Source organism: Mauremys reevesii, linkage group 1 (assembly GCF_016161935.1).
Source record: "Mauremys reevesii isolate NIE-2019 linkage group 1, ASM1616193v1, whole genome shotgun sequence".
Classification (NCBI taxonomy): domain Eukaryota; kingdom Metazoa; phylum Chordata; order Testudines; family Geoemydidae; genus Mauremys; species Mauremys reevesii.
In genome coordinates, this window is record NC_052623.1 from 229,582,234 (window position 1) to 229,609,690 (window position 27,457).

Consider the following 27,457-nt stretch of genomic DNA (forward strand, 5'->3'; position numbering starts at 1 on the left):
TACACTGAGACAAAGAAAACTGGAAGAGAAGTAGCAGCAAGCAGAGCATTCAATTGTGATTTATATATTTATCAGCGCACAGTAGCTCTTATTCATAACTGGCATATATTGGCCAGAATTTTCACAAGTCACCAGTGATTTTGGATGCCCAACTTGAGGCACCTTAAAGGGGCTGATTTTTCAGAGTGGGGTGTTCAGCAATTTCTGAACATCAGAACCCTTTGAGGTGCTTCAAGTTGGGCATCAAAAAGCATTAATCACTTGTGAAAATTTTGGCCAATAAAACTTCACAGATTCATAGATTTTAAGACCCAAAGGGACCATTAGTTCATCTAATCTGACCTCCAGTATATCACAGGCCATGGAATTTCACCCCATTACCACTCTACGGAGCCTAATAACTTTTGTTTGGCTAAAGCATATCTTCCAGAAAAGCAGTCACCCTTCTGGCTCCTCCGCTCAACTCCCCTTTTATACTAATTCTGGTCATTTTCTGAACAGTGAATGACAATGAATTATATGGTAATTTAGGGACATGGGCAGATTTCTGTAGGCAAACTGATGGATAGCGGGGGGGAGGGAGATTAGCTTTAGTTTTAAGTGGGGAAGGATGATACTGTACTTCAGTTTCATTTTCTTTATTATTGCCCCTCTTTAGGGCTAGTATCAAGCAAGGTCTCTAAGACCTGTGCACATAGACGCTGACTCCGTGGGTGCTCTGGGGCTGGAGCACCCACAGGAAAAAGTTAGTGGATGCTCTGCACCCACCAGCAGCCAAGCTCCACTCACCCCTCATCCCACCTCCTCCTTCTCCCCTGAGCGAGCTGCGTCCCCGCTCCTTCACCTACCTCCCAGCGCTTCCCGGCCACCCACCGCCAAACAGCTGTTTGACAGCATTAGCACACTACAGGAGGGAGGGGGAAGAGCGGGAATGTGGTGCGCTCAGGGGAAGAGGCGGGGCCGGGGATTTGGGAAAGGAGTTGGAATATTGGCTGGGAGAAGGGCAGAGTTGGGGTGGGGACTTTGGGGAAGGGGTTGGAATGGGGGTGAGGAAGGGGTGGGAAGAGGCGGGGCCTCATGAAAGAGGTGGAGTGGGGGCAGTGCTTGGGGCAGTGAGGGGATTGAGCACCCATGGGAAAGAGGGGAAGTCGGCGCCTATGCCTGTGCACCACAAAAGGCTCATGCCCTGGTCATCTATGAATAGGACTTACCTTCTGTGCTTATCTGAGTTTGAACCAGAGCAAGGAATCAAAAACTAAGGCTTCTGCAGAACTTTAATATCCTCAACAAAGAAAGCTGATTTTAGGTATGTAGTACAAAAACCACAGAGAGATGTAATTTCAATAAATTTAAGGCAGACCTCTCCCCCATACCCAAAACTGATATCAAGAGATCAGATCTATCATATATATAAACCACTATGGCAGGGATCAGGGGTGGTCTTTCTTTCAAATTATTTTTTTTAGTGTTCAAGCAAGTGTTCAGTCTTGGGTAGACATGCTGTGGTGATGATGCTAGTTTTTCGGCTACACAAGGCTCTGTGTAAAGGCAGTAGCCTTTAGGAAGGGAGCTGTAATAGCAACAGAAGAGTTTGCTCTTTGCTTTGGTCCCTGATTAGTCAATTCTTGAGGCAGAGTTGCTTTCTGGGACCTGGACAGTAATGCCGGGTTAGGATTACCTGCATACTGCTTGATCATCTCTGTCCCAGGACTGGTATAAATGTGTAAAAACAACAAGTTACACTTACAATATAATCATTAGGCAACACTGTCTCTCACGTGTGCAACAAGCCCAATGGAGGAGTATTCTGAACCAGAGCAATAAAGAGAAACACAGGTAATCTAGAGCCCAGATCATGTTTTATCTCAACAAGTTGGGGTAAAGTAGAAATTAGTTAAGTGGGGAATAATTACAAGTAAATCAGAAATAGTTGTTTTAGCAGGAACTACTACTTAGGCTTATACCATAAACTACTGTAAACTATTACTGTTCTCTACTATTATCTCAATTAAACTCACTTTATAGGTAACAATTTATATTATGAACTAACAGAGTTTGGTATTAGAAAATACAATGCACTAGAACATAAAACCCACTGTTATATGGTGGAGGAAAAGTTGTTAGGATGTTTAATTACATCTTGAGCAATCCTCTTGTGCAGTCTTTGTTGACTATTTTAAGTCCCAGCTCAGATAAAGACATGTATTCCTTAATGTGACGTGTCAGCTCCTTGATTGAACAATTTTCACTCTGTTCCTTTCTGGCTTCCAGTCCCTTGCTCTCTGACAATTTCTCTATTCCTGTCAATTCACACCTTGTATACTTTAAAATGACGTCTGAATATTTTATTTTACAGTCCTTGTCATTTTCTTACTTTCACTACCGCTCACTTTCTCTTTATTTCTTAAGTCTATTTCTCTTTAATTACAGTTTATTTTTTATTACAGCTTATTTCTTTCCCTTTTCATTCTTGCTTTACTTTTCTCACAGTTTTCTAACAATGTTTTTTTCTAATAATTCCTTAGATTGCTTCAGAGACTCGTTAGTTATTTTTCCTCTTGTTTAACTGCTCTGCCTTTAACTTTTCCTCTCACATCACAGCCGCAGGTTTGTAATTGCAGTGTAGTCCCACAGTCTCTCCCACAATGCTGGGCAGTCTCCCTCTAGGCTCCATCAGTCACTTCAACCTTGCCTGTTTGGGCTGCTTGCAGCAGTGCTCTCAGGGGGAAGCTGCTGCCTGCTTTCCCCCACTTTCCCCACCCCACAAAAAAACTGTCCCCAGTGTAATAGAATGCTAAACTGTATTATATGCTCAGCCACTAGGTGGTGCTGTGTATAAAATACCGTATTTAAACCAACCTCAGCCATACCTGGCAAAGCATTAAAGGCTCTTAGGATGCCCATATTTGGTGTGCATAGGCAAGCTCTGTGACCAGTCCGTAGCTAGTACAGAAATACATGACACAGGGCTCAAGCTCACTCTGCTTCAACTGCCCTGGAAACCTTGGAGATCTCCAGGCTGCTGCTACCCCAAGAGCAGCTGTTTTGGGCTCCCCTTATTTCAGATCAAAATGAACAAACCAACCAACCTTCTAAACACCATGAGGCTGCTTCTGAGCAGCCAACTTGCACTGCTCCCATTGCTCTTTTGACCCAACAGACTGCAATACAGGTTGGGCATGCAATAATTCTGTATGAGTGTGCTGACAGAAAATTAAATTTAAACTCTTCACCTAGCCAATAAATCTTACAGTAGCCTAATTTACCTAGGAATGACGACTTGGCTAAGGCTTGCATAGCCAAGCAGGGGGAAAGTTTTACATTTTCTCAAAGTCTATAATGCTACTATCTGCTCCCTTCCTATGGTCCCAATCCAGAGCCCACTGGAGTTAATGAGACTTTCCATCGACTTCAGTGCGCTTTGGTGCAGGCCCTAAATTACTGCCACTCTCTGAGACATTCAAAGCACCAGTGGGTTCCTCAGGGCCTCTCCCTGACCTGAAGAGTTACAATCTTCCAGTCAGTGAATGACAACAATACCTTTCAACTCATGAGACCGAGCTCAACCAGCCGACAGTTTAGATTTCAAATACTGCGTACCGAATAGTCTCATTGACCTGTTTGAGATCAATCCAGAGTTTAAAAATCAGAACAAAAACACTCTGGAAAATCATTTGTCTAGTAAATTCTAACAACAGGTACATTTGCAAAAATCGTCATCTGCTCCTGGATATTCTGAGAGCAAGAAAACAAATTGGAATGTTTCAAGTAAATTATTTGCTGCAGATTATTTGCCCAAATCTAGTGATATCCAGCAAAGTGAAAAGAAGGTGGTGTTATTCCTCCAGGCATAAATTCACATGTGATTTACTCAGGATCAGACTCCTGGCCTACCAATTGCCTCATCTAGCTCTCTGTGGGCTATGTTTGACCTTTGTTCTTATTGTGTCTGAACTCCACAATGAGAGGAAATCTACGAGGGGTTGAGAGTAGGCCTTACTCCCCTGCATGGCTGTTTTAGACCCAGACACAGTGCAGCCTGATTAAATTACTGCATAATTCTAACAGTGCCATACTGGAGAGAGTGACTGAGCAAATAGAAAGTCTATTACCATTGTGCCCCCTACGCAGCATTCCCCAAACTGTGGTAAGTGTACCCCAGTGGCACATGAGCTTGATGATCCATCAGTCCACTTCACAACAAATTTTTTAAGGAGGTGGTACGTGAACCAATTAATTTTGGGATCCACTACAGGATCCTTTATGAAAATTAATAGATATGGGGGGAAATCCTATGCCGCACCTCCTATGCTTTGCACCTTCCCAATCCCAAACTCTTGAAAGGGCTGGACAGGGCCCCCAATGTAACTGAGATACCCCTGGAGACCTATCTAAGTTACAACAGCCTCCCAAGGCTGCCCTATGGGCCATAGTACTGCCTGGAATCACTGCAGCCCTATTGCAGGCATGGCCCCTATATTGTGGTTTACAAGCAAATCCTCTGAAGAATAGCCTGTAGCCATCTGCCTCCATACCCATCCTTGGGGAGTCCTCCCGCAGGTGGATACAGGACTTTTAGTGCCACTTTCCACCATTCAGGCCCTTTTACCTGTCATAAATAGGCCAGAGTGGGAGTAAGAATCTCACTCATTACCTTTAAAACAATGAGCATCAGTATGGATAGGTTATCCCTTCAGTTACAGATTGCATATAGAAATATGTGCTCTCCTGAACTTCCTTATTACAAGAAGAGGGCTGGGCAGAGTGTGCTGGAATATTTCATAATGCTGTTAGTGTTTGATTGTGGATATCCTGCTCTGCTCAGCATATCCTTTTACAAAAACACTTTTATTACCCTCCCAAGACCATTATATGTTAAATATGACGCATAATGTGACTGGCCCTTCTTGTATTTGCGATAGTGTCCCTTTTTCCTCATAGGAAGCCAAAATAGTAGTAGATTTAATATCCGACTGATGCCGGAGGACATGTGTTTACTCTGTTTACTCTAGTGACCAAGTTTGCGGACCAAGAAACCAGGCCTGTAATTCAGCCTGCCAACGGTTTCTGTTCAGATTGTATTACTTAAGTATAATACCATCACCGTCCAAAGAAGTCTCCCTGTTCTTAACTGCATTTCATTCTTAATGGTATTTTATCTGACCCAGCAATTTGAGACATTACCTCATAGTCTGGCAGAACAATACTCTGAGGGATGCCATTGGGCAAGACAGCCCCATGTCAATTCTAATGAGGCAGTCAAACCAAACTAGGAGATAGATGGGCTTCAGACTATCTGGCCTACCACAGGTCACACATAGTAAGAGGCCAGCCAACCTCTTTCATGCCTCAGAGTAGGAGCAGAACCACCTTTTCACTGTGCACTGAGAGTAGCTGATCAGAAAAAGGAGAAATCTAGTCAAGTTAGTGGTTTGGGATCATCATGCCTCACTGCTACTGTAATAATTGAACTGCACTGCTAATCTCATATAAAAACGCAGACGTTAAAAAAAAAGGAGGCAGGAAATATTCTTTTTTTACTTTTCTCCTTCTTGCTCATTCCTTCTCTGTCTTTTCTCCTTATTGCCAGCTGTACACAGCCCTGGAGCCTGCTCCTGTGCATCTATAATGCAGAAGTGCCTAATTCTCTTAGCTCACCAGTTTTACACAGGTATAACTTCATTGATTTCAGTGGAGCTACACCTTTGTATGTAAGAGGAGAATAAAACATGTAGGGTGATTTGGGGGGGGGAGTATGTTTTTAGCAATCAGTCATGCCACCATGCTAGTTATGTTTATTGTTATGAGATTATTAAGGGTTTCTAGATAATGCTTAAACCCTTTTGTTGTACTGACTACAGTAATAATACTTAGTTCTTATATACCACTTATCAGTAGGTCTCAAAACACTTTATAAAGGAGATCAGTATCATTATCCCCATTTTATGTGGGAAAACTGAGGCAGAGACTGGGAAAGTGACTTGCCCAAGGTCACCCAGCAGGCCGTTGCAAATTCACATTGGTAACTAGGAGACCCAGAGGTCCTGATCCAAAGTCCCTGGAGGTCATTTGGAGTCTTTCCATGGTCATCAAAGGACTGTGGATCAGGGCCACAGTGAGTTACTGAATGTTGCTAATTAACAAGAGAGGGAATATAACAACATGAAAAAGCAAGGATGATGCATCACAGCCTTTTTTCATTTATTTCATCAATTATGATGATTATTTATTTGTCTCAGAACAGTGCCTAGAGACCTTGCCTGAGATTAGGGCCCCATTGTGATAAGCACTCTACATATTTTAAGAGCCAGCCTCTGCCTCAAAGAATGTACAGTCTCCATAGACATGACAGATAAAGGGTACGGTACAGGGAGTTTTATCCCTACTTTATAGCTGGGAAAAGTGAAGCACAAAGAGACTGAATCAGTTGCCCAAGATCATGTAGGTAAATCTGTGGCAGAGCTGGGAACCGACCCTACATCCTTCCCGTCCCAGCCTAGTGCCTTAACATGAGACTATTTGTAGTTTAATTTGGATAACGCTTCATAGTACAGTAAATATTCTACAGTACATTTGGTGAAAACAATGACGTCTCAGTAATATGAAACCTCAACAGAATATCTGCTATTAAATGTTTGGTTAGAGGAGCAAGACCAACAATTTTTGTACAGATTATGAAGTGTGTGACTTAGCCAAACTCAGATAAGCATGGTTCTACTGTCTCATGCTTCATAAAGATGACTCCAAATTTTGCACCAAGCTCAAGCACAGTACTGAATTCCCAGCACATAGCATAATAAAATGTCTGCCACTGGCTTAGGGTTAGAGCCATTCTGTTGCTCATGAACTAGGGTCTCCCACTTGTCAGGATGAATGTAAATGCCAAATCTGACACCTCTGACTCATATATTGTGTTTGCAGGTGTCCACATCTGGCTAAGAACAACTGAGAATGAGAACTCCTCCAACAGCAGTATAAAAAGTGAAAACAAAAGAGAGGAGGATTTGACTTCCAAAATGCAGACTATCTATTCTTGGATATTCTCAGAGTGATAGTAATTTCTCACATTGATTCCTAAATGATGCTCAACTTGATGTCTGCTGAGAGCTGTCATGCAACTTTACAAGCCCACTGTATTGTTCAAACTCTACTTCTCATAAAATTGGACCTTGCTTCCAATTTTAGCTTAAAAATAATAATTGAAATGAGATGCAAACATGAAAAGTAGGAAAACTGGCTATTTTATGCATTTCCCACCTTCCTCCATTTTAGAAGAAAAGCATGTGTGTGTTTGGGTGTGCATTTGAGGACCATTTTTATCACTACAATTTTGCAAATACCACATCAGAAGCAAAAAGAAAAATGGCAAGAATGGAGTAATGCGGCATCTTGTAAAAATGATTGCAAAATTCAAAAATGACTGAAAATAAGTGAAATGACTATGGAAATCACCATGCACTGGGAATTTTGCCGATAGATTTTCAAAAGAACAATACATGCACAATACTGTGCTCATGCATAGTGATATTATTGCCTCAATAAAGTTGTCAGTGTAGCTGACCTCCTAAATCATCTCATATTACTAAGAACAGAAGCATGAAAGCAGGTTGTACTCTTTAAAGAAAATCAAAATCCTCTCTTTCCTCCTATTCTCAAGCATAACATTCCAGATCTACAGTGTAGGAACTAGCTCCCTAGGAATCACTATGGGAAAGTTAGTATTTCCATATAAATAACACAAAAAAAGGCTACTGGAGACTAGGTTCAGATCTAACTTGTATCCGTTAGGAATGTAAAACCATGTCCCAATTATAGAAACAACAGAGTTTAATCACTGTTGTTTAAGGGCCCCTACAAGAAAAATCTTTATTGGGGAGCTGATGTTCTCTTGTGTAGTTGAGAACGAAGCATGGAAGCTGCTACAGAACTGGGCAATAAAAGATCTTGGCTAAAATTTACAAAAGAGACTATATGACTTAGGAGCCTAAGTCCTGTTTTGAAAAGTGACTCGGGCACTTAAAAGCCAAGTCTCGTTGAAAGTAAATGGGACACTTAGGCTACTTGGTCATTTAGTTGCTTTTGAAAGTGTAACATCTTAGTCTGCATTGGTCTTGTTTTCACTGCAATATGAAACTGTTTATTAATTGGGTCAGGGAACACCACATCTGGCTCCCCCAACCTTGTAGGAATTACAGTGTAGAGGGGCCTGTAGGCTAAACCACAGCTTTTTAGCTTTATTATCCTAGAAATCTGTTCGCCATGGAAAAACACAGAATTTGTGTTGTTACAGAGAATCTTTAGTTTTTTACATTTTATAAAAAAATAAAAACATGTATTAACTAGTAACTTAACTTTACTCGAAGTACCAGCGTCACTTATTCAATGCATACAACTTCCCCCTCTTCTGGTTGATTTTTGAATGCACTTTAAATTTACATTGCTAAACATACTCCACTAAACTGCTTCCAGCATATAGAGGTTACTCAACAGCATATAGGGGTTCGTGTTTTAATGCATCTTGAATTTTACTTCAGCCTCCAGTCGTGAGTAATTAAAGTTATGAAAACATGCCAAAAACTTTAAAAATCACCCCTAAAGACCATGTCACTGAGTTTAGCAAGGACAAATTTCATGTTGATGGTAATATGCTGTTCTGTTCTGTATGCAGCAAGGCTGTATATTACGTTCAAAAGCAGACAACTGTAGAACACATGGAAAGCACTCAACATAAACTGAATGAAAAGAAATGAAAACGAGGTTAAAACAGCAGGGCCATCGAAAAGAGTAAAGAAACAGTGCACTGTGACTGGATTATTCTATTTATTTTATTGTAATGATTGATGGCATTGGTAGGCTTCAAACGCATAAAAATTGTAAATATATCAATAAAACTTTGTGTTCAACTGATACCTATATATATTGTGGCTCGGGAAACTGAAGTTCAGCATTTCATTTTAATCAGGGAAAAACGAAGATTTTTATGTTATTTTAATCAGAAAATTTTGTTGTTGATTTTTTTAATCACAGAAAACTAGAATCCCTGATTATTATAAAATAGCAGCTACTTATGAAACAGAGGCCCAGAACAGGAAAAGGAAATGATATTATAGGTGAGTTAGCATTAAAAAGCACTGAGAGATTGGTGAGAATTCTACTGGAAGTCTACACACAAGTTTGCTGCAAAATAACTACATTGGCTTTTAAGCCACACTATTTGTTATTTTGTTGCGAGTCAGTATGTGGACACAATTATTTTGGAATTAAAATGTCCTTTTCCAATTCAGCTTTTATCAATTGAAAATTAAAATAATACCCTTATGTTTCCAAATAAGCATGTGCACACACCAGTTAGCAGGTGTGAATTAAATCTGATGTAGTTTTTTTGATGCACGTTTGAGTGCAGACAAGACCTACCACTAATAGCAGAGGATGCAGTAGGTCAAGGTTCTGTGGGCTGAATGAAAAGTGCTACAGATGAAAAGTGCTACATAAGAGTTAGGAAATATTGCTATTATTACTGCCTTGGCATAGCAGTATCTGGAAGCCATCAGGATTGCAATAGCAAGGGGATGCGGTAGGTCCGAATGTAAGCAAGTCAGCTGATCTGGCGGGGGCGGGTGCGTGCAGGTATAGCAAGGCTGGAACAAGCAATGCTCTGGGTGAGGAGTGAAATGCACTGGTAGAGCTGCATGGGAACATGCATATCCAGTACAAGTCTACATCCAGCCTGCCTAAATGGCAGACCACAGGCAAAGACTAGAGCCTTGACACCACTGATCATGCTACTGACAGCACCTAAGTGGGCTAGCAGTAGTTGCAGCTCTCATTGTACAGTTAGACAGTACTGGGTTACCATGGCGCGAGGCCCAGAGCCAGAAGGGGCCCCGGCTAACTGGATCCTCCGGCTGGCTGAGCTGACCAGGAAAGCTGCCCCCACTCCCGCTCCATCCCTGCCCCGCCTCTTCCAACCCCTGCTCTGCCCCAGCCCCGCCCCCACTCCACCCCTTCCCCTGAGTTACTTCCCGGGGGACTGCAGCAGGGGTCGGGCGCACCCTGCATAAACCGGGCGGCAGGAAGTGGAGCGATCCAGCCCCAGCCTGCTCTGCTCCGCCAGCTCCGAGCCGCGCCGCCGGTGAGTGCTGGGGGGCGGTTCCCCTCTGCCCCTCAAGTCCCACGGCTGGGAGCCAGGGGAACAGAGCAGAGCAGGCTGGGGCCGGGCCACTCCACTTCCCGCTGCCCCGTGAGTGCAGGGTTGGACCCGCCCTGCAATCATCGGGCAGCAGGAAGTGGAGTGACCTGGCCCCAACCCACTCTGCTCCACCTCTCGTGCTGGGGGGCAGTTTCTCCCTGCCCCCGAAGCCTGGGGAGGAGATGGAATGGTGGGGGAGGGACATGGGATGGGGAAGAGAAGGGGGGTAGGGGGGAAGCAGGGGTGAGGGGAAAGAAGGGGGTGGGATGGGAAGAGATGGGGCAGTAGGGAAGGGGCATGGGATGGGGAAAGCGGGGGCAGGGGAGAAGCTGGAGCCCAGCATGCAGCATCCCCTTGGCAGCAGCTGGGGCTCCCCTGTTAAGCAGGCCCATCGAACCCTCACCCTGACAAGCCCCCCTCCCCTGCATCTGTACCACTCCAATAAGCCCCCCCAGACACACTCCCCACTGAGCCCTAACCACCTGGACCCCCCAAAATGAACCCCACTCCCCTCCACCTAGACCCCCCCCCTTGTGACCCCAAACACCTTCACCTGGATCCCCTGCAGAGTCCCATTGCCACTGCACCTGGAACCCCCCAATGAGCTTCTGTGCATCCAGATCTCCCACTGAGCCACCCGCACCCAGACTGTCCCACAGAGAACTCTCTTACCCCCACCTGGATCCCCCCACACTAAGTCCCTCTGCACTTGGATCCTGCTACTGGGCTGATCCTGCTCACCCACACCTGGTGCACCTGGCGCAGAGGGGCAGGGCCCCAGGGTGTTTCTGGGGAAGGCCTGGCCCTTGCACTGTGTCAGGGTCAGGTGAAGCCTCTCTGCCAAGTCCCTGTCCTGGGGTGAGATGGGGAGAGGCTGCAGGGTAATCTCCCACCTCCATGCAACCAGTGGCCTGTGCTCCCCACTGCCAGGTTGGAGCCTCCATATTTATTTATTGACAAATAAAATTTGCAGAATTTTAAAATATTGTGTGCAGAATTTTTTATTTTTTGGTGCAGAATCCCCTCAGGAATATGGGGTCCTGTGCAGCTGTCATGGTGGGACTATGAGGAAGGTGGTGGGCAGTGGGGAAGTCTATGGGTGGGGGTTGATGGGCGAGCGGTGTGGTGTGCAGGGTGCTGTGCAGTTGTGATGGGAGGCCAGCAGAGGTCTCTGGGAGGGGTAGGGGCTGGGCATAGAGATCTGTGGTGGAGGTCTCTGTGCGAGGGAGCTGGGCATAAGGGTGGGGCACTGGGCAGGGGGGCAGTGTGGTACGGGTCTGCCCTCAAGGGGAAGGGGAATGCTGGCAGCACAGGGCTGGGTAGGCCAGTGTGCGTCTGGCAGCTGCAGGTTGTAAACAGTGCCCTCCTGCTGGGCTGCACAGAGCGGGGCTGCTCCCGCCGCACTGTGCCTCATTGCCCCCAGCCCGCCCTTCACTCTGGAGACTGACCATCCCGCCCCCCTGCACCTTGCCCCATGGGGGCCCACAAATATGTTTGGCGCCAGGCCCACAAAAAGTGCGGTTAAAACTAAGGCACACTGGGCCAGGGATTCTCAGTAGCAGCACATTGATACAAACTGCACCCAGCCTATTTCTGCTACAGCAGCAGGTGTGCACTGCTCACTCAGGGCCAGGATTTTCAACAATAGGAGCCTAAAGTGAGGCTCCAAATTCCATAATAAAGCACCTAAGTAAGCAGCCTGATTTTCAAAAGTGCTAAGCATCCAGAAGCTCCCATTAACCTCAGTAGGAACAGCTGGGACCTCACTACTTTTGAAAATCAAGCCTCTTACGGTGAGGAGAAGCAGAGTGGGTAACTCTGCTTGGGAAAAGGGGCGAAGCAAGTTACTGTGCCTGTGGCAAACACAGAACTTCTGGTGCTGCAGCTGTAACTCTCCCTGCCACAAACGAGCCACAGGAATTGAACTTAGCCCTGGGCTACACTGGGGGGTGAGGTGGGGGATCGATCTAAGTCATGCAACTTCAGCTACGTGAATAACGTAGCTGAAGTCAATGTACTTAGACCTACTCACCATGGTGCCTTCACTGTGTGGAGTCGACTGCTGCCGCTCCCCTGTTGACTCTGTCTGCGCCTCTCGCAGCGCTGAAGTACAGGAGTCAACGGGAGAGCGCTCAGGGATTGATTTATTGTGTCTAGACTAGAAGCGATAAATCGACCCCCACTGGATCAATTGCTGCCCGCCGATCCAGCGGGTATTGTAGACATACCCTTAGAACCTCTTACACCAGAGCGCAGACTTCTGCCACGAGCTAATAGAGCAACACGATTAGCTTATGGCAGCCGTAGAACCTAATCCTATGTTGACTACCCACTTGAGAGGAACATGACACATGTAATCCAGGAATAATGATACTGACCTCCTTCGTGCTAGTGGTCTAGTGTACAAAACTGCATGTTATCTGTCTACAATAGTTGTATAGGACATAAAATGCATTTTATGTATATGACATGAACAGTTATTATATAGATGTATAATACTTCTTATAGAGGAACCTTGCGGAGACATGCTACAAGTCCCCAGAGTATCACAATAACGGGTGAGGATCTATGGCCTGTATTATACATGAGGTCAGAATAGATGATCATAATGGTCCCTTCCAGTCTTAAAACCTATGAATCTGTAATAATAATAAACAATAACACCTATCTCTTATACAGCACTTTTCACCAGTAGGTCTCACAGTGTTTTACAAATGATGGTTAAGTATCATTATCCTCATTTTACATATGGGGAAACTGAGGAACAGAGAGGTGATGTGACTTGTCCAGGGTCACCCAGCTGTCCAGTGGCAGAGCAAAGAATAGAACCTTATGTTCTTATGTTTTTATGTACATAAGGCCTGTCCTTAACTTATTGTACACATCTGTCCATTAGCTGGTGCAGACAGGAACAACAATCCAAAAGAAAGGACATTCCAAGACTATAACAGGGTTCAAAAGAGAACTAGAAAAATTCATGGAGGATGGGTCCATCAATGGCTATTAGTCAGGATGGGCAGGGATGATATCCCTAGTGTCTGTTTGCCAGAAGATGGGAATGGGCAACAGGGAATGGACCACTTGATGATTACCTGTTCTGTTCATTCCCTCTGGGGCACCTGGCATTGGCCACTGTCGGTAGACAGGATACTGGGCTAGATGAACCTTTGGTCTAACCCAGTATGGCCTTTCTTATCTTCCTTTGTTCTTATCCAACCTCGGTCTCCTGAGTCCCAGTCCAAAGTTCTATCCTTTAGGTCATACTGCCTCCCTTAGCCATGAATCTACGAATAATCATACTCTGGACCTAACCAGATGTGATCATGCAGTGCTGGTCAAGAGCACACTTAGCACTTTTCACTGCCATTAGTCCAACATTTTAATGCATCCTCTTTCCTATCCCTACTTCCCTCAGTAAGGGGGAAGGGGGGAGAATAAAACATTTTAAAAATCATCAATCATTATTGCAGACTTGAAATACAATGCAAATGGCTCACCAAGTGTTACAGTCTATGTTCACTGTCTCTCCTTTAGCATATTCTCTTCCATTGTGGAAACATGGGCACCTCTCAGGGACAAGACATTTGTTTTCATGTCGTACCTAAAAATAAAAGAAACACACACACACATTTTATCAGCAGTTTGGCCCCTTAGTATCTGCTAGTATAAATTACCAGCACACTAAAGGAAAACAAACATGAGAAAATGCAAATACAATAGCAAAGGAGCCAAGACTATCCTGAACAAAGCCAGAGATGCGTGAAATGCAACCTCATCTCCACTCTGGAGGAAAAGGTGGAAGGGACTGGGCATTGGCTGAAGTTGCTGAGAGAAACCAGGGCAGTAAAATTGAATAGACCACAAGAGAACTTACTGATGAGAAAGACTAAACATAGGATGGGGTGAAGGAGGATAAAGAAAAAAAAGAATGTGGCTACCATGACAAGCAGAGGAGAAGCATTCAGTGAGCTATTCACAAGCACTAGGTATCCCAAACATGACAAGCTAGAAGGTGATTGCACCAGGAAGAAGCCAGAAGTAGAGTTAAGGCTGATTAGCAGTCAAAGGACAAACATTGAAAAGAAACCCACAGAAGAAACAGTATCAGGTGAAACTGACTGTGACTAGAAGCAAAGAAGACGGCTGAGGCCATTTGTAGCTCTGATAAAGCAAACAGATTAGGATGGTGCCTTGCAGATGCTGGGAGTATTTGACAGTGCTCTGCCAACTGCAGATTAATGACCCAAGGAACAGTTCCCTTGAGAGGGTATTCCACAGACTAATTGATTTTATGACTGGGGAATGTGTCATTATATTCAGCCTACTTTTTTCCTGTCTTAACGTCATCCCATTATTTGTATTTATAGCCCCTCCACTTTTATACAATACTAAGTTTCTTCATCTTCAAATACAGGCACATTTGGCCAAACTTTTAATCTCTTTCTTGAGAAATTAGTCCTTCCAGACCCTTCAGCTATTTCTGTTACTTTTCTCTCACCTGCTCACTTTTAACTGTCAAAGTGAAATAATCACTTTTGCATCCTTCATAAGTCTGAATTGGAAGTGAGACCCATCTAGTCTGACTGCCAGGGTGAGTCAGCAGAATATCTCTGCACTTCCATACAAGGTCCTAGAACTTGGTATTTGGCCTCACCTATTCAATACTAAACACAGGTTCTGAAACTGTGGTCCATGGACCATTAGAAGTCCACAGAGAGTTGGCTGATCACATGGGATATGTCTACACAACAGTTGAGAAGGTGCTCCCCAGCATCGGTAAACAGACATGCACTAGCAGTGTGGCTGGGGCAACACAGGTGACTACTCAGGTTAGCCACCTGAGTATGTACCTGAGAAAAATGACTGGAAGACAGAATATTTTCCTGAATATAAGGAAGGCTAAATGGATAGGAATGGCCACAGTAGTAATACACTTAATATAGTATCGTCCACACCAGTGGAACAGAAATGATCAATAATATACTTGAGAGTCCTGTAATAAAGTCAGTGCAGCAGAGGGAAAAAGAAGCTGAGATGTGGGCAATAGGGAGGAACATATCCCACATAATGTGGTTAAGGGTATGAAAAAGTTTGAGAATCCCAACAATAAAAAATAGCATGGTTTTTAAAACAGTGGCTTCAACTGGTACCGTTCAGTTTATCTTCCCTACAATTTTCCCCAGATATGATTAAAACACTTTCCGAAAGCTGTTCTCAAGACTAGGTAGTGGCCTACTTTCAAACAGTTTTCAAAATCACGTTACTTTTGTAGTGTAGGTTGGCCCCAGAATAAGGATTTTTCAGTTTTGTTTTGTTCTTTTAAATAGACAATACCTGGCAGTTCCGGAGACAGCTACTCACTCAGTAACACGTGTAGCTCATAAGCAAGGTTTTATATAGCCTGAATCTGACACACTTCTTGGCACTTACATTTTGTACAACAACTAACCCGGAATATTAATGCAAAGCATTTTACGTTACAGAGAGCCTTTTATCCACACGCAGCCCAAAGTGCTCTATGGCCTTTCAGGGGCACTATTATGCTATGTAAGTCCAAGCCATGGAGGTCAGGTGGGGGCAGAGGTGCACTTCCCCAGTGTGATGTCCTAGAGGCATTGCTTCAGACTCAATCTCCATACCTCCAGTAGCACAGAGGGAGAATAGGCCAGAAGAGATCCCAGTTATACCCTTTGAAAAGGTGCAGCATTTGCTCTCCTTCCCTTGTCTCAAAGTGAGCTCCTGGTGGTGCATAGGAGGACTGTGTTTGCGGCCCCACTCTTACCCCTCCACTTCCCAGCTCCTCTGTGAAACTTAGCACCACTGTCAGCACTAGGCTTGAGTAGGACCAAGGTAACCTCCTTGGGCACAAAAACTGGGACTGGTCAATGGTGAAGGGATTAATGAAGGGAAGATTGGTGCATCTTCTCCTTGGCCCCTCAGCCCTTCACACACTCATACAGAGCTAGTCACAATCTACCCCTGACAGCACAGACTACATAGATAAGTGTCATTTTGCCCAGCACTAACATGCAGCCATCGCTGGGGAGAAAAGCAGCAGCTATGAAATAATTGTGTAGGCTGTTAAAGTCAAGAAGTGACAAATTCCTTATCCAGTTGAAACCGTAGGCAGAGAATTAGGGATTCAGGAATATTAATAATTCTGGCCCCAAAATCACATGATCAGAAGCTCAGTTTTTATGTCCCATCCTGAAGCTGGCAGCCGAGTGCCCCAACACCATGCTGGGTCACAGGTCTGTAAGAACTGAAAGAAAAATGCCACATACTGCCTTGTCACCACATCTGTCTGTAAATAGTTGAATTTCCCATGGAAGTCTTGCATCCAATAGTTGCTTCTCCTGTTTAGCACAGGAGATCTAACAGTCTCTCAACTTAAGGTAGCGTGGGCATGGTTGCGTGGGGAGGTAACCTCAAGAAAGGTCAGAGGACTGTAACGAGAATAGCTGCTGTTCACACCATCTCACATCCTCATTAGCAGTGCTCAGGGAGAGCATGCATAGGATTTATGTGGCTGACTAGTTGATGAAGGTTCCAGCTGTTTGGGGATGTGAGAGAAACACCCACCATTTGGCCTTGTGATTGCTTACATGTCCTGTTCTGGGTAGAAGATTTCTCAAGGCGTTTTTAAAAATTAAAAAGAACATTTTAGTCTTCAAAATGTTAAAAGTTCCTCAGTCCTATCAGCCACTTTATTTGTATTTAACTGTGATCTCCTCTGTCTTGCACTTTCCCCCTGCCCATGGAACCGCAGATTCTCTCTGTCCACCTCTCCATAAGCCCTTGTGCTGCAGTGGAAAGGGAGAAAAATGCCTTCAGAGGCCTTGTTTACACTGAGAAACTGCATTTTGAAATTAACATATGCTGAAACAAAATGAAATTTTGTGTTTTTTTCCACAATTTTGCACACGTACTTACTGATTTCCAATGTTAGGTAGAAAAAATATAAAATTATGAGAAAAGTGGGGTTTTCCCCATTCCAATGGGGAAAAAGGGGGAACATAAAAAAGAGAAAGGGAAGGGGGGAAACAAAAAATCCAGAAACCCCAAATAGAAAATGAAACGATGGGGGGTGGGAGGGAAGCATAAATAAAACTGAAATTCTTGTTCCCCAAAACCAAAATATTTTAAGTAAAAAAAAAAAATTGAGGGTTTTTTTATTGTCAGCTGAAAATTATTTTTTGTTTGTTTTGAATTTTGCAATTGGAAAAAAAATTTAAAAATTATTTAAATTGACATTTTCACCTGGAAAATTTCAACTTAAATGAAACCACATTTTCTGATGGGACACTTTTTCCACCAAAAAATTTCAAACAGTTCCAATTTATATGATGAATCCTTGTTCATACTGCCCTTTTTATTATTCAGATGTGTTATTCACAACTGTTCAACAAGCAATTTGCGTTAACACATTAGAATCTATGGATTGCTCTGTGGATTGTGGTTAATCCAGTTAACGTGTTTTTAAATGTGTCTTTGTCTATGCTAAGGGCACCATTATGTTTATCATCACGGGTTGCAGTAAGCATTTGTTCTTGTGCTGGATCATTGGTCACATAAACCGTATGGCATTGTGTTTCTTGACTGGATGCTTTAGGCTTTAAAAGCAAGTGGATTTGCAGTTCCGTTCATGAATTATTTGTAAACATTCTGATTGTCTGATTAATCTATTGTGCAAATAATAAAACGACCTTTTCAAAATGTCCACAAGTGCACTTCGGATGATAATACTTGTGCAAATATTTATTTATACTAGTATTCAAGATACTTTTGCTTCCCACAGACATTCCTGCAAACAACAATTCTTCCCCTGAAAGTTTGAGAATTGAAAGGGTCCTGGAAACCAGCAAAGTGAATTGGCAAGTCTCATTTGCGAAAAATATTCACAACTACTTTTTTTGTTGCATTTGCTCAGCTCTACTCATGGCTAATCTGGAAAATACCAAGACCATTACATTATTTAATTTCCATCTCTATCTCTGTATCTTTAGGAACACTCTGGGGAGGAGAAACTGGCATCCAATAAAATTACATGGCTAAAAAGGAGCATTTCACACCTGATTGATATTAAAATCTTGTCGCCTGTGGTGAAGGCTGCTGTGAGCACAAGGTTAATCAGGTTGCCAAACGCAGAATCAGGAATGATTCTTCCCCAAGGCTCGTTTGATTGAATCTTTGGGTGCATATTTTGTCTTGCTCTGGAGACTGTTCATTAGCATCAAGTGAGCATATGCCACCCAATCCATTTCAGGGGTTCCCCAGTGCCAGTGAATCTCAGACCTTTCCATTTTCTATACCCAGGTTCCCAGCAAGAGGAAAAAAAAAACCTGAGCCCTGATACTCTCTTTTTATGGCACAGGCTACAATGAAATAAGTATCCCTTCAGATATTAACTTAGTCTGAAGATAAGTTTCCAGAATGGAGGGTCTTGTGGGTTTTCTCACCTGCCAGAATGGAAGTGTGCAAGATAGCAAGCAACTGCTCTGAGACTGAGTTCTACCAGTAGCTTGAACTATACTGCCATCTAGTGGATAAAAGGGGCTATCCCTATTTTACCAGGTTTCAAGGGATGTTCCTAATCCTACAAAGCCTCCGACTTCAATGGGGCAGTTTGTATCAAATTCCAAGAGCTACCTCTTTTGATAAGAGTCTTAGGGTATGTCTGCACTATGGAGACTACACCAGCATAGCTATGTCGGCATAGTCCCATAGCATAGGAGATTTTTCCATTGGTGCAGCAACACCCCCTGCCCAAACAACATTAGCTACATCAACAGAAGCACTTTTCCATTGATATAGCTGCATCTATGCTAGGATTTAGGTCAGAATAACTACATCTTTCAGGGGTGTGGGTTTTTTTTCACACCCTGAACCAACATAGCGGATCCAATATAACTTTCAAGTATAGACCAAGTCTGAATGATGGATCAAACCAGCTCAGAAAAAATAAGAATCTGTGTAGTAGCACTGGTTAAATAAAGCCACTGTGAATGATATTAGGCCTAGTCTACACTAGAAAATTAGTTGGCTGAACTATGTTGGGCAGGGTATGAAATATCCACACCCACGTGACGTTATGAAGCTAGTATAGACAGTGCTAGGCTGATGAAAGAATTCTTCCATCAACCTAGCTACTGGCTCTTGGGAAGGTGTATTACCTACGCCAATGGGGAAACCATAGGCGCTGGCTTCCTCCAGGCCCAGGAGTTGCTCAACCCCTCGCTCCGCCCCAGGTCCCACCACCCATCTGCCCCTTTCCCCAAGCCTCCATCTCCTCCTGCCTCTTTCTACCCCTGCTCTGCCCAAGGCACCACCCCCACTGCACCCCTTCTCCCAAGTCCCCAGCCCCACTTACCTCTTCTCACCCCAACCCTGTCTCTTCCCCACCTCTTCCAGCCCAGTTCCACCCTTCCCTGAGCATGGTTCCTCCCCCTTCCTCCAGAGCCTCCTGCATGCCACAAAACAGCTGACTGCGGCAGACAGAAGGTGCTGGGAAGAAGGAGAAGGAGTTAAGTAGTGGGGCTGCCAGCAGGTAGGAGGCGCTGGGGGGCTGAGGGGGGAAAGCTGGCTGCCAGTGGGTGCTAAGCATCTGCTAATTTTTTTTTGTGAGTGCTCAAGGGCTGGAGCACCCACGGAGTCAGCACCTATGGGGGAAACCCCTCCTGTTGACGTAGGTGGTGCCTACACTGAAGTGTACACATTTCAAGTGTAGACAAGCCCTCAGTCACAAACATTGGCATTTTCCCCCATTGAATAATTATGACTACTTTTTTCATTATATGAATAGCTCTACCCTGGACCTTCACCAACTCCTGGAAGCAAACCCAAATCTCATATCCATTGCGCAGATTGAGCAGATCGAGATAATTCTGATAGACTTTGGCATGGACCCAAACAAACTGCAAATCTTTGGGAGGCTCACTTATTAACATTACTATATACTATGCGAGAAGATTCCCCCTGCTCCCTTCCCAGCAAGGAAAATTGGTGGAATATTTTCAGCATTTGAAATCTGAAAAGTAGTAACAGTTTTAATAAAGAGGAAAATGAATTATTCTTGTAGTTGAATAATTTGTCTTTGAAAGTATTGATGTGTAATCTCTCTCAATCACAGTTTTGTATCTGCCACAAAAGAGTGCTGTTGGAACTAGCCCATTGCTAGCATTGCTCACTGCTGACACAAAAGACTGCAGCTGGAAGTACAAGGAGCTTTCCTCATCCTAGCTGCAACTCACAATCTCAGCTGCTGTCATCAGAAAGCATTTCTATTTTGGAGCAGAATCTGCCCCTATAAATGTCTGATTATCAGCAAATATGGTACCAATCTTGCAAAAATAAATAAATAAAGAGGGAATGTGATCCTGGAAATTACTGTCTAATAAGCCATCTAGTTTCTAGTAAGATATTGGAAGAAATACTGGAGAAAAAAAAAAAGAACTATACTCACATACAAGAGAAAAAGCACCACAGGACTATAAATCTACATAGTTGCTACAAATGAAGTCAACCACTGTTTTAGACAGAATTCAAAACTAGTGAACAAAGTGAATTCTCGAGGGCTGTTTAAAGAATTTCCACAGCAAAGGTTTTTCAAGGGAAAATTGGGTTTTTGTCAAAATGAACTTTTTTTGCCAAAAGTCTCTTTCCGAGGAAAATTACAATTTTTCATTGAAAATTCAAATGCCCCAAATGGAAACATTTTCTGTTTTCAAGCATAAACCAAAACATTTTGACCGCAAACTGAAATACCGGGAGCGCCACCTCCCCTAACCAAGACCCTCCCCCCTACTGATACAAGCTAGCATTAGTAAACATGGTGGAAATAGTGACCAATTTTTTAAATAATGGGTGCCTAAAGTTGGCCTTCTAAATTCATATTTAGGAACTTACATCATTGGCCTCATTTTTCCAAAGTGCTCAGCACCCAGCAACTCCTATTGAAATGACTGGGAACTACTGGATACTTATCCTAGCATTTATTTGGGTGCCTACATACTAATTTAGGAGGCTAAATATAATCACTCATTTTATAAAACCTTGACCTTAACTTCTAGTAGTGCACATGCTTTCCTTTATTAACTAAAAGCAAATCTCCACACAAGGAAATCTGCACTACTTTGAGCTCAAACCTTAAATAGCTTTAAACAAAAATTAGCACTTGCAGCTCCATAATTAACAAAAAACCTTTCCTTTTGGTTTATGCTAGGTTTGTAGACAGGCAGATAAAGGATCTAGTTTAGAAGACAGTATTAACAGACCTTGGACTACTGTAAATGAAATTCCAACAACAGTCTCTGAGTTTTAAGGGAAGTTAAATCAAGACACAACAAAACCCCTAGTTTGCCAGCATTTTTTCCCTAAAAGAATTTGTTCAACAATTTTTTTCCGTCATATGACATATAAATTATTCACAGATAAATGTTTTCATTCTCCAATCAGTTCTACTGGGGGGGCGGGCACAGAAGCACCGCCTAGAGCAGCTTTATAAAAGCTACACTCTGAGTTCCAACTGTAACCCACCCACATTGGCCTCTGGGCACTAGCAGCTGTGTGAGTGAGTGAGACTTTAACCACACCTCCTTACCTGGCTAGACAAGCCCCAGTAGGTTGTGAAGCATCCCTACCCCATGCTCTGAGAATGACGGCTGCAGCATTGTCTTGGATTCGATAGGGATTAAGGCCTGAAGGGACCATTAGATCATCTAGTCTGGCCTCCTGTATATCACAGGTTATTAAATCTCACTCAGATACTCCTATATTGAGTCCGCTGATGTAAATTAGACTAAAGCATATCAGTCCTCAGGACTAAACTGTTGTGTAGTAGGAGAGCCACACAGGCAGAGAACAGAAGAGACCAAGGTGCCACCAACACCTGAGGCCCCTGCAATGCAAGGGAACTGATTAGTGAGATACACCTAGATGATGCTAGCAAATGATCCATGGCCCATGCTGAATAGAAAGGCAAAAGCTCTAAATCCCTGCCAATCTGACCCAGGGGGAAAATTCCATCCTGACCCCAAAACTGGAGCTAAGTTTGACCTTGAGCACAATAAGCAATGCACACTAGCCAGGAATCAAAAGCTATGTCTCCACTTGGAGCTGGGGGTGTGAATCCCAGCTCAAGTAGACATATTCATCATAGCTCTCATTGTCCTAGAGTGCTAAAAATAGAATGTAGCCACGGCAGCATGAGCTGTGGGCTGAGCTAGCCGCCCCGAGTACGTGCCTATGGCCTCGGATGGGTGTGTACTTAATATGGCAAGACCATAGTGCTGCTCATGTTGCCATGGCTACATTCTATTTTTAGCATGCTAGCACAAAGAGAGCTAGCTCAGGTATGTCTCCTTAAGCTGGGAATAACACTCCCAGATCCAAGTCTAAATGTACCCTAAGAAGGAGGATTTTCTATACCGCCTCACATAGTTGCCGACTTCATGGGTGCTCCAGGGCTGGTGCACCCACGGAAAAAAAATAGTGGGTGCTCAGCACCCACCAGCAGGCCCTACCGATCAGCTCCTCACCCACCCCCAGTGTCTCCTGCCTCCCGGGGATCAGCTGTTCAGCAGTGTGCCGGAAGCGCTGGGGGGAGGAAGAGGAGCTAAGGTGGGATGTGCTCGGGGGAGGAGGCAGAATGGGGCAGGAAGAGGAGGGACAGGGCAGGAAGAGGCAGGGCAGGGGTGGGGCCTTGAAGAAAGGGGTGGAGTGGGGCGGGACCAGGGGCGGACCAGGGGTCGAGCACACCTGGGGAACTCAGAAAGTAGGCACCTCTGCTGCCTCAGAACACTGGTCCACCCTGTCTGGTGTTCCATCTCCAGCTGTGGCCAATCTCGGATGCTTCAAAGAAAGGCAAAAATCACCAGGGTAATTGGGCATTAGAGAAAAAAAATCCTGACGCCCTGAAGCATGAGATTTAATCATAGTCATTGTCTTCATGCATAGTCATTCTGGCTGCTTTCTATGAAAGAATGGTAGGTAGGGAGAAGGGGTTCTCTGTGCATTTTCCCTTCCCAATACACCTGCTCTGGGGCATCAAAATGTGGCCGTTAGCACTCAATTATTATGCTACCTGTTGCAGAATACACTGCAACCAACCATATGGTTTTGAACAGCAGGAAAGCTGTGGATGGGAAAGAATGAAAGCAAGAACATCAGATGATCCACTTTTATTTGTGTCAGTTACTAAACATAGCAATTCACATTTTGCTTACCATTCCTTTGGGACAGAGGCATCCAGATATGCAGCTATGGCTAGCACACTCTGAGTCGTAGTTCTGGCAGGTCTTGGTACACTCTATCCCTTCAGCTCTTGGGTTGTTTGGAGGACAAACAAACTTGTCCATAGGTGGCTTGCATGTCAAGCTTCTTTTTACTTGAAGAAAGAAAATGTAAACAATTGTAATTAAGAAGAAAATTTCATTAGGATAGCACTGCTCCTAGGGATCTGTCAGCATTGTGATCAGAAGCTTGGTTTTGTGAAAGGACTAAAGCAGAACATAGGTTCCAAACCCAGTTTCCCACGCCTGTGTGGCTAGAGGGTGACACTTCTAAAAACCCCAGTGAAAGTCAATGGGACAACACAAAAGTTGTACTGCTTTAACTACACCAGTATAGTTAAAGCAGTACAATCCCTTAATGTGGGCACATTATACTGAGAGAAAGGTGCTTGCACCAGTATAGGTGATGCCCCTTAAGGAAGGGGAATAAAGTATATCAGTGTAAAGCACTCAGTATAATTGCATCCTTACTAGGCTGATACAACTATAGGCATGTCAACAGTGTGCACACCATTATGGCAGCGTGCCAAGTACACGCAATACACACTCTCCTAGCATGGATATAAACAGCAGTGTAGACAATAAGGCTCTGCTTAGATAAGTAAAGACATGCCATAACCTTGGGGTATGCACCATACACAGCTCTCTACATGCCCAAGCAGTGCCTCTCCCATCTATACACTGTTATTTGTAGCAGTGTAGTGTCCTGCTGCCTCCCTGCTGCAGAGCCTATCCTCACCGGAAAGCAAGACTCCAGCAGCAGGTATATGCTCCATCAAGGAAAGGCAATAGGGAAAGTCTCTAGCAGCTCCACGTTGCTGGAGCCTTTCCCCACTGTTTTACCGCTGACTGGAGTCTTTCACTGCTGCATGTAACTACCCACACCCTATGTGCCACCACCAGTGCTGTTCAGCATAGACATAGCCTAGATCAGTAAAAGAAAATCCCCGGTGACACCTTGGCACTCCAATATTCACCACTGTCATGTAATTAGGATATGTTTTGTACAAAGTACGCCTTGTGAGGTATCATTCTAAAAGTCTTGATCTGCTAGTCAGTAATATCTTGTTGAATTGTATGTGCTATCGTCATATGTGAAGTTATGAAGGTTAGCTATGTATGTGATACCAAAAGATGTTGGGAGATTGAAAACACCCACAAGCAGCCTTATAACAATAAAAAGGCCAAACAAGGTTAATGGCTTATTGAGGAAATGCTCACAAGCACACGGATTACCCCAGGAACTGTGTACAATAGAAACCTCTCAGAGCTAGCACTACACAATGGGAACTGTTTGACCCAGGTCACAGCAAAGAGCCTTCCAGCAATTGGGAAGAAGATATAAAAGGGGGGAAATGACGTCATGAAGGTTCCTCATTCTCCCTACACCACCACCCCTGGAAATACCTGAGGAACAAGGACTGAACTGTGGGAAGTGATGGTCCCAGGCTAGAGGGATTTCTAGCCTGTGTATGAAAACCTGGAAAACCCAAGCTGCAGAGCCTAGGCAGCTTGTGCCTAAAGAATCTGCCAGCCTGTTTATCACTCAGGGTGAGAATTTCCTAATTCATATCCTACCTATCTAGTGTGTTAAGTTCAGTTTGCGGTTTTGTTTATTTACTAAGGTAATCTGCTTTGATCTGTTTGCTATCACTTAAAATCTATCTTTTGTAGTTAATAAACTTGTTTCTGTCTTAACTAAAACCAGTGCATGGAAATCATACTCGGGGCAGCCAGTGCAGTTCCTGGAGTCATGTGCTCCTAGTGAAATGCCCCACTCAGTGAGCCAGCTGTTGTGTTTTACACCAACTTTGGTCTCCAAATGGTTCTAAGGTATAGCCCTTGTGGAGTGCATTGCGATAGTATACCTGTAAGGTTACAAAAGTCTGGATAGCAGAGACAAGAGACACCTGAAAGAAAAGATTACAACTTCCTTGCCAAACAAAGAGGATAAAAAGCTGGCTGGATCTCTGCTGTAATGTGATCGTCCAATAGCAACTAGGGGACTAAAATCAACCCTACGTGATCATCATCCTTAATCCCGTTAGCTAAAGGGAAACTGCAATGGTAGTTGTAATTGCTTTAGGAATCAATCATGAGTGGTGCTCAGCATCCCACTGCAATGTAATGAACTGCTTCTACAGAACCAGACTAACACGGCTACCCCTCTGATACTGAACACTCTCAGATTCTCCTGAAGGTGGGAATGTACCCAACTCTATCCCACAGAAGGCACTGTTTTTATAAACACACTCCCACTTACCCAAGCACTACTGTTGCATCCCTCCCCTCAAACCATGTAGCAAAATACTGCAGAAAAGAACAACAACAAATATAAATTTTTGAAAGCATACTAACTTCTGGCAGATGGCTGATGGTCAAAGAAAACATCTGGCAGGAAGGCACCAGGGGCTCTGTTTGTAGAGCAGTGCATGAAGCCGTTTTCACAATAGCTATGAAAGAAAAACAAACAGTGGCTATATTTAACAAACTGACATTTAACTTTCACTTGCATTATGGTTTTTAAAGAGTCTACAAGAAATGCTCAAGAAATGCAAGGCTGTAGCTAGCAATTTGTACATACACTGGGCAATCATAGTTCCATACCCACTGTATACCCTTAACCCAGTGGTTCTCAAGCACGGGTACACATACCCCTGGGGGTATGCAGAGGGGGTTACATCAACTCATCTAGATATTTGCCTAATTGTACAACAGGCTACATATAAAAAGCACTTGCAAAGTCAGTACAAACTAACATTTCATACGGACAATGACTTGTTTATACTGCTCTATATACTACACATTGACAGGAAAGTACAGTAGTTATATTCCAATGGATTTATTTTATAATTATATGGTAAACATAAGAAAGTAAATAATTTTTCAGTAATAATGTGCAGTGACACTTTTCTATTTTTATGTCTGATTTTGTAAGCAAGTTGTTTGTAAGTGAAGTGTACGTATGACAACTCAGACTCCTGGAAGCAGTACACTAGTCTGGAAAGGTTGAGAGCCACTGCCTTAACCTACCAAGGCAAACTTGCCTTTAAGCACACATTATTATTCATCATTACATTACTCCAGCGTCATACTGATGTTACACAACTGAAATGAATGGAGCTACACTGGCATAAAACTGAGTAACAGAGTGGTAACACAGCCCTATTTGCTGCAATGTGGAGGAGAAGTTGCCTCTTACTGCTCTCAATGTGACCTCTCTGGTTAAGGGGAAAATGAGAGGATATTATTCCAGAAATTGGGCTTGTTGGGAACAGTTCATCAATTCAATTCCTAGTTGCCATTTAATAATTATAAATGCTACTCAGTAGTTGCTTTTTTGATAGAGATAATTAGGTTTTAAACATTTAAAAAAATGTATTAGTGTGCATTAAAAAGACATTTTTAAAAGCATTTAAAGGGCTATTGTAAGCAAGTTACTAAACTCCATTTCAAACTGGCAGAATGTTTTGCAGAACCATTTGGTCTTATATTCTACTTCCTGGTGCAGATGCTTTTGATACATCTTGGGAAGATGCCTAGATTTAGATTAGTTATGGGCAAACCCTCAGCTAGTTTAAATCAGCACAGATCCTTTGACTTCAGTATGGCGATGCAAATTTACACCAGCGGTTTGGCCTAGTTATCTAATGAGGCTTTTCAAAAACTTCTTTAAATGGTATGTAAAGAAACAACTGAAATCAGTTATGAGTACTGCACTTACCACATGGTGTAATGATCTGAAAAGACATCATCTGGTTGGAAGATCTCACCATCATAATAGCAAGAGCACTGGGACTTTGGTACACAATCTCCATGCTCATCAATGTATTGCCCATGTGGACAATAGCAGCCTTCCATGCAGAACTCATTGCAGCCTACATCTGGGTAGGATAGAGATCGGCAGGTCTGGTTGCATGGAGTTCCACACTGCTGGTAAATTTGGCCTTCTGGACAAGTCATTGCTGTTAAATAATAC

General features: G+C 43.6%; 1 protein-coding gene across 2 annotated transcripts in view; it reads right to left on the reverse strand.

The window, feature by feature from the left end:
* Positions 1–27,457, reverse strand: part of VWF (von Willebrand factor) — a 232,140-nt gene that overhangs the window by 135,676 nt on the left and 69,007 nt on the right. For both annotated transcript variants that reach the window (XM_039539548.1, XM_039539538.1), the window contains 4 exons: positions 27,203–27,443; positions 25,837–25,931; positions 23,413–23,573; positions 13,687–13,790 (listed from right to left, as the gene is read on the reverse strand). In XM_039539548.1, coding sequence (XP_039395482.1) covers positions 13,687–13,790; positions 23,413–23,573; positions 25,837–25,931; positions 27,203–27,443 — 601 coding nt within the window. The remainder of the gene's footprint in view (positions 1–13,686; positions 13,791–23,412; positions 23,574–25,836; positions 25,932–27,202; positions 27,444–27,457) is intronic.